General features: G+C 41.0%; 1 protein-coding gene across 1 annotated transcript; it reads left to right on the top strand.

Annotated features, from left to right (window-relative positions):
* Nucleotides 1-594: 594 nt before the first annotated feature.
* LOC110923668 (ATPase 8, plasma membrane-type) lies at nucleotides 595-3018 on the top strand (the record flags this gene model as incomplete). The annotated part of the gene is made up of 4 exons (XM_035986132.1): nucleotides 595-1038; nucleotides 1133-1306; nucleotides 1790-1928; nucleotides 2987-3018. Coding segments are annotated over 3 exons (666 nt in total), but the record flags the coding sequence as incomplete, so codon positions are not given.
* Between the last annotated feature and the right edge of the window lie 9976 nt (nucleotides 3019-12994).

The following is a 12994-nucleotide window of genomic DNA, read 5'->3' as shown; positions in this document are numbered from 1 at the left end:
GCTGGAACGAAAACAGGAACACACAGTAGATAGAGAGAGAGCTGCGAAAATTTCAGTGAATAAATGGGTAGCAGGAGCCTTTTATTTATAGGTTAGGATTCACCAAAGAATGAGAAAAATAGGGAGTGATATACCAATCCATAACCAATTCGAATTCCTCAATATATATCTGATACGAATTCAGTTGCTGAATAAATATCCCAAACGAATTCATAAACTGGATGATATCTCATACGAATTCGGTTCACTAGAGATAATGAGATAACCCCCACTGGTTTCGAACTCGTCTCTATCTCCCTATCTGATTCGATCTCCAGATCTGACCAACCTGACCAGACCTTAGCTAAAAATAAAAGCTCCTCAGCTCCTAGCGACGATGCGTACGTGCGAAGTGCGCCCCAAACGCGACCATTCGCGAGCTCGCGGCTCGGCTCGGCTCGGCGCGCGTGTGGGCTTCATCCACTTCTCAACCCATTTAACACTTTGGAGGCCCATAAGGAACAATCCCTTATAAACCACTCAAAGTTCACTCCCTCCACCAATGTGGGATGGAGGAAACATACCAACTTGTATGTCCCTCTTTAATATTTCCAACACGATGCACCAGCACTCAAGCGAGCAGACATCGGTATAGCAGTGGATGACTCCACAGACGCTGCCAGGAGTGCCTCCGACATTATCTTGACCCAACCGGGGCTTAACGTGATAGTCGCAACTATACTAACAAGCCGAGCCATCTTCCAAAGAATGAAAAACTACACAATCTACGCAGTCTCCATCACCATCCGAATTGTGACGGGGTTCATGCTCATTGTTGTCATATGGAGTTTTGACTTCTCGTCTTTCATGATTCTTGTCATCGTTATTCTTAACGATAGCACCATCATGATGATCTCCACTGACCGGGTTAAACTGTCACCACTTCCCGACTCGTGGAAGGTCAATGAGATTTTCGCCACTGGTATCGTCCTCGGGACTTATCTATCACTTGTTACTGTTTTGTTCTTTTGGCTATCCTCCAGAACCGACTTCTTCCCCGTAAGTCGACAACATTTTATCTTTTGTTCTTCATTCATTATACAAAGTTCTTTTTAGAGAAATGAACATGACAAGAAATAACTATTATGTTCAGAGGCTTTTTGGTGTTCGATCGATTGTTGGAAATGATGATGAGGTCACCCCAGCGCTATACCTTCAAGTGCGCATCATTAGTCAAGCACTCATATTTGTGACGAGATCTCAAAGTTGGCCATTCCTCGAGCGCCCTAGCACCTTGCTCATGCTCGCATTCGTACTAGCTCAGATAGTAAGTACCAGCTACCATAACATCTCTTTGATATGCCCAGGGGTTTTGGATTATTTGGTTTATTCGGTTTTTAAATATTTGTACCCCAAACCAAAAACCAAACCGAAGTACAAATATGCAAGCCTGAGCAAATTCAGCTGAATTGAATTCGGTTTGGTTTCTGTTAAAAACCAAACCGAACACCGGTTATTCGGATTGGTTTTTTCGGTTACGGTTCGGTTTACTGTTTTGATTCGGTTGTTTTTTAACACCCCTAGATATGAGTTGTTTTTATAAGTTATAACTGTTTAACATTTGTGTGTTTTATGCAATATTGGCTACACTTCTAGCAGTATATGCAGACTGGGATTTTGCAGAGATGCAAGGGATCGGATGGCGACGGGCCAGGGTAATCTGGATGTTCATATTTTAGTTGTTGACTTGCTGACTTGAAACAAGGGTCCTACTTGCCTTTCAGGAATTACAGAAATTTGGATTTTGCAGGTATCGGGCTCCAGAGTTACTTCTTCGGCCCAAAATATGGCTCTGTAGTTGGTGAGTTGATGGGACTTTTGTAGTGATGTTTCTTCAACCGTATTACAATGCTGGTGGACTTAATATTTTCTTCAAAATCGCCTTGAAGGTGAGATCTCTAATAGTTATGCAAACTTTCATTTCCCACCATCATTATACATGTGATCTCTCTCTACAAATTTCTTTCTTTTTATTATGTGTTTTGAAGTTGTCAATTTCAATAGTGCTAATCTGTCCCTTCAACTAGAAAAAAGAATGTCGTCTTCAATAGCTAGACGCGTGTATGGCTAGAGCTAACCTTCTCGTGAAGGCATAAAAACCGCCATAGTTAACTGCCACGGTGCTAAATAGCCACAAACTAGAAGATTATGATTATAACTATGATTATGAGTATCGGATTAACCATCCTTATTTGTATATTACAGAAAAATTCCTATTCACATACGTTTTTTGTGTGACCAAATGATCATCAGGTTAACCAACCTTTATTTGTATAGTATAGAGAAAAATCATTAGCCACGTACGTTCTACGTTCTTTGTGTGATCAAATGATCATCTGGTTAACCAACTTTTATTTATATATTATTGAGAAAAATCGCTAGCCACATACGTTCTATATTCTTTGTGTGATCAAATGGTCATCTGGTTAACCAACTTTTCTTTATATATTATAGAGAAAAATCACTAGCCATATACGATCTATACGAGATAGAACTTAGCCTTTATTCTTTTGTTGATCACAAAAATCAGCTGCGATGATGGTTTAAACGACTGTTAAACCTCTTGAAAATTGCGATGGTTTCTTAATTAGTAGTGTTGAATCTCAAATGAAACCTCTAATTGAAAATTAATATATAAGTTTGCAACTTAAATACAACACAGAAGGGTGTTTGGAAAGAATTCGGATTTTGAATATATTGCTAACTTTTTTACTACACCAATTATTCATCAGATTTTGAATAATCAAATCTATAATTTGAGCTTTAATTAAGATGACCCGGCTGTCGCCGCTAAAGGTATATGGTGCCGCTATTGTTGTAACACCTTTAGGGGCGACACTTCGTCGCTAATATGGCGTCACTAAAGAGTTTCGACACTATTACTTGATGACCATTAGCGGTGATAACGTCGTCGCTAAAAGTCTGTTTTTTTTTGTATTTTTTGCAGCTTTTACAATATTTTCCGGTAAAAGGTTTTTAAAATGGATATGAATTGACAATTCTTTCCCATTAGTATTAATTTTCATCAGTTAAGAATCGAGAATGGGAAGGGTTTGACATAGGATGCATCAGGACTGATGACAATGGGAAGGGTTATGTTGGCGTTGCTACAGAAGAAGTGGTAAGCACACACTTCAAGTAATAGAAACTGTTGGTGCACTTGTGTCTGTACTTTGTCTGTATTCGGTCTGATATAAACGATGTCCTGTTTTGTATTGTAAGTTGACCAAGTCAACCATCCTCCGGTTTGACTTGGACAACATTTGAAAGATGTTCAGATCGAAGGATAGCCTCGAAGGATACACCTGATCCTTCGAGGTGATCGAAAGATATGGTTCGACCATGGTTCGACCATTAGACCTCGAAGGATGATCCTTCGAGGTCCATGCTGATCTTTCGTATGAACTGTGATCGATAGATGATCCTTCGGACCATCTATCAGATCCTTCGATCCAGACCTGCTGAGCTGGGTATATATACCCATGCATGTGTTGAGTTTCGGTAGACAGACACACAGACAGAAAGAGAGAGTATTCTTTGAGAGCATTCTGTCCAAACTCACACACACATCTTAGAGAGTTTATAGAACACTTCTGTAAACATTGAGCTTGTAACCGAACCCTCATTGCATTAATACAAGTTGTGTTAATCGGTGAACTTGTGTGTTTGTTTCTCTACTTGCTACTAACTCGGTTTGCTTGCTAGCTTGGATTCCGCACTCGCTAGTAGGTTTGTATAACAAGGTTTAGGTTCGTAATCCTCCGCGAAAAAGGGACCTACAAGTGGTATCAGAGCTTGGCTCTTTACCTTGTTTAAAACCGGGTTTTTACAAGTTTTGGTGTGTTGAAACACTTGGTTTTGCACCTGTTTTTACTTGGTTTCTTGCATTTGCTTTGAGTAAAAACGTGTCTAAACTAACCGGGAGTGTTTAAAGTGGGGTTGGGTAACTTGAAAAATTGTTTTAAGTGATTTTGAATTTTCCGGCTATATTCCGGTTCAAAATTCCGGTGACTGGTGTTGTTGTCATTTTTGGCAAACTTTCAAAGTTGGTGGTGAAAGGACAGCCTGCACATCCTTTCTGCCGAAAGTTGACTTACCTACCCATCACCTTTTCACCAACCCGTCACATCTGTGTCAGTGTGTCAGTGCCCATTCGAAAGATATCCTTCGACTTCGAAAGATATCCTTCGACATCGAAAGACCATCCTTCGATCAGTGACAGCTCGATAGATAAACATCTTTCGAGTAGTCCTTCGAAGTTCGAAACATATCTTTCGATCAGGGAATCTTTTCGAAAGATAGTTGTTTTATCTCGGAAGATAAGGATCTTTCAAGTGTGAATCTTTCGAGATTTTGAGTCTTTCGAAGCCAGTGCTCGAAAGTCAACAGTGATCCTTCGAACACTGTTGATCATTCGAACAAGTGTGATCCTTCGGAAGGTAGCTATTCGAAAGATAAGTGTCCGAAAGATAGGGATTGACTCGAAAGATAAGGATCTTTAAAAAGGGAATCCTTCGAGTTCTTGAATCTTTCGAAATTATTGTTCAAGACTCAACAGTAATCTTTCGAGTACTGTTGATCCTTCGAACAAGATTATATCTTTCGATTGTGATCTGTTTATTGTTAACAATTTTCTGTGATTTCAGATCTTTCGACCAGGATCTTTCGGTTGTGTATCTTTCGGATCTTTCTTACTTAGCATTTATTTTGCTTATCTATCATGAATCCGAGTTGGTGGGGAACTCCGGCTCCAGACAATGGTGAATATACAAGATCAAATGTCACTCCTTCATGGTGGGGTACATCGGCTCCAGACGATGGAAAATACACGAATACCAGGTCATCTCCTTTATGGGCCGAGTCGCCGGTATCGACATCTTCTCAGGGAAATCAATGGGCTTTGGTATCGAATCAAACTCCGAGCATTCAAAGTATTCTACTAAGCGAAAGTGAATCAGGAAGTTTGAATCGACCTCCAAAGTTGATGCATTTGAATGAATATCCAGGATGGGTTGAGAGATTTAAAACATATGTTCTTGGTCAAAATACGGAACTGTGGATACGTTTCACCACAGATTTCGATCAAGCCATAGAGGTTGCTGCTTCAGATTCTACTACGTTTGCTGATCTTCCAGAAGATAAAAAGAAAACCTATGATCTGGAAAAGAAGGCATACGCCATTCTCACTCAGGCGTTGAGCAAGGATATCTACCATCAGTTTGTCAGCTTCAAGACAACAAAGAAGTTATGGGATGGATTGAAAAACAGAGGAGTGGGAAATGCAGCAACACGTCAAATGCGTCATGATCTTCTCAAGAAAGAATTCGAAGGCTTCACTTGTATGGATAAGGAGTCCTTGGGAGATATGACAAGCCGATTTTATCATCTGCTTACGGAATTGGATAATTACAGTGTAGTGACAACTCAAGCTGAAGTTGTGAAGAAGTTTGCTGATGCTTTGCCTCCTCAATGGAGTAGTTTCTTGGAAATCCTGAAGTACAACGGGGTGTTGAGGACCACTAATATCAACGAATTCGTTCAACTGTTGGAAAACAAGGATCAGGAGGAAACATTGAAGGCGAAGAGAGTTCCATTGCCACAGAATCCAGAAATGTACTGTGGAACTTCCAATTCTTCGTCTGCAAGAACCGGTTCACATGCTCCACATCAAACAGCGTTTGTCACAAGCACAGATTGTTTTGGCAATCCAATACAAGTTCCTGTTAAGCCACCTCCCACCACAGACATGTATGGAAATCCAATCCAACCACCTCCACCTCCTCCTGCTCAACAACAACAACGTGCATGTTATGGAGGAACATCATCTGCTGGTCAACAATCAAAGTCAAGTACAGTACAGCTCGACACGTCAAGCTTCTCTAAAATCAGTGTAGAAGTGGCTAAGGAACACATGGAGCTGCTTAACACTGTAGTGAGCGCGTACTGTGGGTTGATAGAAGGTCAGATTGGCAACATTAATCTGACACAAGAAGATTACAGGCAGATTGATAAAGAGGAGATGGACTTGATGGACATCAAGTGGGCCTTTGCGAGTGCTGTGAGAAGAGCAAAGGATTGGATGGAGAGTACTGGAAGAACCAGCTTGGAAAGTAAGCGAGATACCAAGTATGGGTTCGATAAGCAGGCCGTTAAATGCTTCAACTGTGGTGAACGGGGCCACTTTAAACGGGAATGTACAAAGCCAGCCCAGCACGGGAATCAAAACCCCTTCAGGAACCAAGGCAACCAGCAGAACAGAAACAATGATCGTACATTGGTGCCTGTCAACAACCAAACCAACCGAGCACTTGCAGTTCAGGTGGATGAAGGTTGTGACTGGTCAATCCAGTTGGGTGGTGATGCTCCTGATGGAACAGCATGTTTTGCTCAGATTGTGAAGGAGCTGGTTCACACCAATGGTGGAGAATCTTCTGCCAGTGGTGATGAATCGTCTGAAGATGAAGACTCCTCTGGATACAGCAGGAGTGTTGATGAAGAATCATCCAACTCTGGTGATGATCATGTGGGTGAGACATCTAATGTTTCAGATGATATTGACATTGATGAACTCTTGGGGGAAGCTGTAGCAGAAACTCAAAGAAGATCTATTCTGGTGGATCAAGCTGCTTACTCTTCGTCTTCTCTCCATTCAGCCTTTATGGCTAATGTCGACGGTTCATCAAGTCAGGTATGTGTCGATGAACCCACTGCTGTTAATTGTGATGAATGTGCTAGGTTGCATGCTAGATGTGCTGATCTTGAGAAAAGTATGTCTGAGTTGCAAGGCAAACATGATGCTTTACAAGCTAGTTTGTTTGACTTGCAAGACAAACATACTACTGTGAATGAGAATTTGAGTGACTTGCAAAGTAAGCATGACGCTTTGCAAGAAAAATATGATGTGACCTTTCTCCACAATCAGAAGTTGACTGTGGATCTCTCTAAATGCACAGAAGCCAACATGTTTTATGAAAACCATGAAAAAGAATTTAAGTCAGTAATTGAAACATTAAAGAAGGATAAAACTGAACTGACTAAAATGGTTTCAAGAAAACAAACTGATATTAATTTGTATATATCTCGCCTTGAGAGTATGCAAAAAGAGATGGCTTGTGTGAAAACCGAAAGTGATGCGATCCAACTCAAGCTAGACAGTTATTTGAGTTCTAGCTATGTGTTAGATCACATCATTGACGTTCAGAAGGAAAAGAGAGATGTCACATGCATTGGCTACAAGAAGTGTCCACCACCAGTGAGACATAATTATGATGCCATGCCTGATGAAGAGGACAGGGTTTTCTTTGAACCTTCTGTGCCTCTAGATGTTAAGGAGTTTGCTGCAGGACTCGGATACCAAAAGGAAGTATCCTCAGATTCAGATGTGTCAGCAGATACATTTGTGAGTGCTGAACAGAATCAAGATCCTCCAGTTGTGATTGAGGATGCTGATTCGTCTGATGATGAATCTGATGATACTGTCCCAGCAAAGTCTGATGCGGTAGTCAAAAATGAGGATATACCTCTTGAGAATCACATTCTATGTGATCCCCCTGTCAAACCCGCTAAGACTGTTGCAACTGAGTCCTCATCTGCAGGAGAGCCGGAGAGTGTGAATTTGCTGTACACTCTAGTTGGTGATGATAAAATTTACTCAGACAAAGATTTTCCCATTAAGAATGTTAATCAATCCTTAATCTGCAAAGTCTTTGAGAATTCGACGAGTAAGTTCTTGGGAAAGGCAGGACCTAAAGTTACAGTCACCCAGTGTCCTCCAATCCCAAAGGCTGAAGTTCGAAAGCAATTTGGCAACAAGAAATTGCCAACAGTGCCAACACAGCAAAATCACACCAAACCCAAAGGTAAAGCACCGGCTCCAGTGCAAAAGAAGCCGAACCAAAAGAAGAAGAAGAATGTTAACTTTGTGAAATCGACGGGAACAGACAAAATTGAGAAGTTTGAAAATCAATCTAACTTAGATTTTGTCAAGAAAGCTTTTGTCAAGAAAAGAAATGAACCAAGTAGTTCAAAACCTAGTACCTCGGGTTCACAAAGTTCAACATCATCGGCTAGACGATCACATGATTCTTCGGGGTTTGTAGAACGAAGATCATGTTTTGAGTGTGGAACCATTGGGCACATTATTAGAAACTGCCCATATCTTCATAAGCAGAAAGGGAAGGTTGATGATCCCCGTGGTAAGACTGACCGTAAGCCATCTGTTTCCACAAAACAAGATCCCCGACTTGTAAAAGAAAGGGAAAAGAAACAGAAACGGCAACAGGTCAAGAAAATTGAAAAAGCGATTAAAACCGATGTGGTTCATAAACAATCTGTTGTTGTAAAACCAGAAAATTCTAAAACTTCAAAACATCAAGAAGTTAAAATTTTAAAGAAAAACACTGGTGAAACCAAACAGACTTGGAAACCAAAAACGGTTGTTGAATCAGGGGGACCATCACAATTCACCAACCATCAAAGACAAGAAGTTATTGTCATTGATGAAAATGGAAGACCCAAGACCACAATGGCTTGGGTCCCCATCTCCAACTAATTCATTTGAGTTCATGTGCAGGGTGCTTCAGGAGGAACTATCAGTAGTCATTGGATTGTTGATAGTGGGGCATCCAGGCACATGACAGGCGACATGAAGCTTCTCTACGACGTTAAATCTATTAGAGGAGGTTATGTTGCTTTTGCTGGAGATAAAGGTGGATACATTACGGGAGAAGGAATGATATCCAACGGGATTGTCAGCTTTGACAAGATCAATTTTGTGCAACAACTTGATCACAATCTTCTTAGTGTTTCTCAAATCTGTGACAAGCAGTTCTCAGTACACTTTGATGCTAATGGATGTTATGTGCTGAAACCCGGCTTCAAAATTCCAAAAGAATGGATTCTCTTGTCGGCTCCAAGGATAAATGATTTGTACGTCCTTGACATGAGCCAGGCTATTACTACGTCTGCACAAGCAACTTGTTTCGTTTCAAAAGCCACTGAAAAAGACACTATCTCTTGGCACAGACGAATGGGTCACATTCACTTACGCAAAATGAATCATTTGGTTTCAAATGAATTGGTGAATGGTGTTCCCCTCAAAAATTTCCATCTTCAAGACATCTGTGTTTCGTGCCAGAAAGGAAAGCAAACAAAGAAGAAGCACCCTACAAAGAAGATCAACACAGTGGCAGTTCCTCTTGAACGTTTGCACATGGATTTGTTCGGTCCTGTCAAGCACAAGAGTATTCGGGGTGATCAATACTGCCTCGTGGTTACTGATGATTATTCAAGATTTTCTTGGGTTGCGTTCATGGCACACAAGAGTGAAACCTTTGGTATTATCAAAAACTTAATCATTCAGATTGAGAATTTGTATAAGTTGAAGGTTAGGCGGATACGTAGCGACAATGGTACTGAATTTAAGAATCATTCCATGATGGAGTTCTGCACTTCAAAAGGTATTCTTCATGAGTTTAGTGCAGCTTATACTCCTCAACAGAATGGTGTCGCTGAACGTAAGAACCGCACATTGATCGAGACTGCTAGGACAATGTTGGTAGAGTCACAGTTACCCATTCCATTCTGGACTGAAGCTGTGGCCTCTGCATGTTACACATTGAACAGAGTCCTTACAGTCAAAAGACACAACAAGACCTGCTTTGAGCTTCTTCAAAAACGGAAACCAGATTTGTCTTATCTCGAACCGTTTGGAGCTCCATGCACAATCATCGATCCTAATGGAAAGTTTGGGGCAAGAGCAATTGATGGATACTTTCTTGGGTATGCCACCCCTAACTTACGAGTCTGGAATCTAGAGACTAAAAGGGTCGAGGAATGGTCTGAGGTCAGAGTACAAAGGCACACCTTGCCAGTCAAAAATCCGGGTCAACCTTGGATGTTTGAGTACGATGACTTCTTCAATTCGATCAATGTTGAAGCCGTTGAAGAAAATGCTGCGGCTAGGATGTTTTTCGAGAGTGACAATGCAACAGTTTCACCGGTGGTTCGTCCAATTCTTGTGAATCAAGAACCATCCTCTTCGGTGAACAACAATACTCTCAACAATGAGGATTTTCATGATGCTGACGAATTGAACGAATCTTCAGAGGATGATGAATTTCTAGATGCAGATCAAGAAGCTCCTACAACAGCAGTTCATGGTACTTCAGAGGGTACTCCTCCAGTGGAAACACATAGAACAGCTGAGACTACTGCATCATCCTCTTCGTCAATTCCGGGTCTTGAATTGGTTGTTGATCTTAATCTTAACAACCTGGGTATAAATGTTCCAGTTCCAGACAATCCAGAAACAAGGATTCATAATACCCATCCTCAACAAAACATCATTGGAAATGTGCAAAGTGGCGTACAAACAAGAAACATGTTGCGAAACAACAACAATGCAGGCTTGTATGCAGCTATTCGAGAATCCGGGCAACAAAACGACTGGTCCTTCGCGTGTTATGTCTCACAAGAAGAACCAAGAACGTGGAAAGAAGCCTTGAAAGATAATGCTTGGGTAGAAGCAATGCAGGAAGAACTGCAACAATTCCAGAAGCTGGGTGTCTGGAAACTTGTAGAGAAACCTGCTGGATACAAGAAGATTGGTACCCGTTGGGTTTTCAAATGCAAAAAGGATGACCGCGGAGTTGTTATCCGAAACAAAGCACGTTTAGTCGTTCAAGGTTTTCGTCAGATTGAAGGGATCGACTACAACGAAGTCTATGCACCAGTGGCACGTCTCGAAGCAATTCGAATCTTTCTAGCCTATGCGTCCTTCAAAGGATTCAAGGTTTATCAGATGGACGTGAAAAGTGCATTTTTACATGGTGTGGTTGAAGAAGAGGTGTACGTCGAACAACCTCCAGGTTTTGAAGATCCTATCCATCCCGATCGGGTTTGGTTGCTCAACAAAGCTCTCTATGGTCTTCATCAAGCACCACGAGCTTGGTATGCAACCTTATCACACTATCTGCTGGAGAACGGTTTTCGTAGAGGTCTTATCGACTGTACTCTCTTCATCAAAGAACAAGATGGAGATCTTCTTCTGGTACAGGTATACGTTGATGACATTATTTTTGGTTCTACTAATGATGTCTTGTGTAGGGAATTCGAGCGCATTATGCAGGATAAATTCGAGATGAGTGCTATGGGGGAAATGACCTTCTTCTTGGGCCTACAAGTACAACAAACGGAGTCTGGGATATTCATCCATCAGACTAAATATGTTGGTGACATCTTGAGCCGGTTCCAGATGTCTGATGCAACGCCCATTGGTACCCCATTGCCAACTAATCACGGAATTACTCCAGACTTGAAGGGAGAAGCTGTTAGCCCTTCTATCTATCGCGCCATGATCGGATCTCTCATGTACCTCACAGCATCAAGGCCAGACATAATGTACCCAACGTGCCTGCTTGCTAGATATCAAGTTAACCCGAAGGCCTCACATCTTGCTGCTGTTAAAAGGATTTTTCGTTATTTGAAGGCGTACCCTGACACCGGTCTGTGGTACCCTAGGGATAATAACTTTGAATTGGTAGCCTTCAGTGATTCTGATTTTGGCGGATGTAAAATCGACGGCAAGTCCACAACGGCTGGATGTCAGTTTTTAGGAAATCGCCTAGTCACATGGCAGTGCAAGAAGCAGACGTGTGTAGCTACATCAACATGCGAAGCTGAATACATTGCTGCCTCAAGTTGTTGCTCCCAAGTTCTTTGGATCCAACAACAGATGCGGGACTACGGTTTTGAATTCCTAACTACTCCTATTTACGTTGATAATTCTGCTGCTTTAGATATCACTAGAAATCCTGTGCAGCATTCAAAGACCAAACACATCGAAATCAAATATCACTTCATACGTGATTGCTTTGAGAAAAGGCTAATCGATGTTGTTAAGGTCCACACCGATGACCAACGTGCCGACTTATTTACCAAAGCTTTTGACAAATCAAGATTTGACTTTTTATTATTGGTAAACGGCATTAAGGTCAAGCAAGAGTAAAACCAACATCGGAAAATCATTTTTGTAAATACCTTTGTGTTTTTAAATTTATCTTAGTTTGTTGATTTTAGGGGGAGTAAATCCAAAAATCGGAAAATCCAAAAACATCGAAAAATTCAAAAACACAAAAACAATAGAAAAACAAAAATGAGTTTCCTGGCGAGCAAAAGAGAAAATGATAGTACATCAGTGGTCTATCCAAACCTCTTTAAACCTTAAATGCAAAACGATAAGCAGCTCTATATAAGATGTATCGGTAGGCTCACAATCATTTTAAAGTGTGCAGGGTGATATAAATCTTAATCGACTGAAGATCAGGTGGGAACCATTCATTGGCATATGGTCTTAGTACCGAAATTTCGTTTGATAGATTGCCGAGGTTCTGAGATATTCGGTCTTTATGCTGCTTATCATCTGGGTATCATGGTTGTATCTTTTACCGAAAAATAACGGGGACGCAAGTCTAGATCTTCCATGATACTATACATACGTGTACATATTCATACTGCATTCGACCTCAATAAGTGATAAACAATCACATGTCCATATCAAATAAGTGATAAAATATCACATTTTTCCGGGTGTCAAGTTCGTCTCTCTGCTGTACGGAAGTACTGACCTGTTCACGGACTTGCACCTGTGCCCTCATGCATACGAAAATCAAGTTCCTCATCAATAAGTGATTATATCACATAGGACTTGTTTTCAAATCAAAATAAGTGAGTATCTCACAATTTATACGGTCAAACAGATGATAATCGGTATACTCACCGGTAAGATGAACTCTCGTGCATACCTTGATACGGGAATGTGTCGTGATGTGGATGAACACCGGTCGGTAAGTATAAATCATACATTAACGTATCCTCTAAACATGATTACATCTGATAAGTTGAGCTTAAGTGGACAACAATACCGATAATTGTTATAGGATGCTTATCTTAATGT

Source organism: Helianthus annuus, chromosome 17 (assembly GCF_002127325.2).
Source record: "Helianthus annuus cultivar XRQ/B chromosome 17, HanXRQr2.0-SUNRISE, whole genome shotgun sequence".
In the NCBI taxonomy this organism is placed as follows: domain Eukaryota; kingdom Viridiplantae; phylum Streptophyta; class Magnoliopsida; order Asterales; family Asteraceae; genus Helianthus; species Helianthus annuus.
The sequence above is the reverse complement of the archived record's forward strand: the minus strand, read 5'-3'. Positions and strand labels throughout refer to the sequence as shown.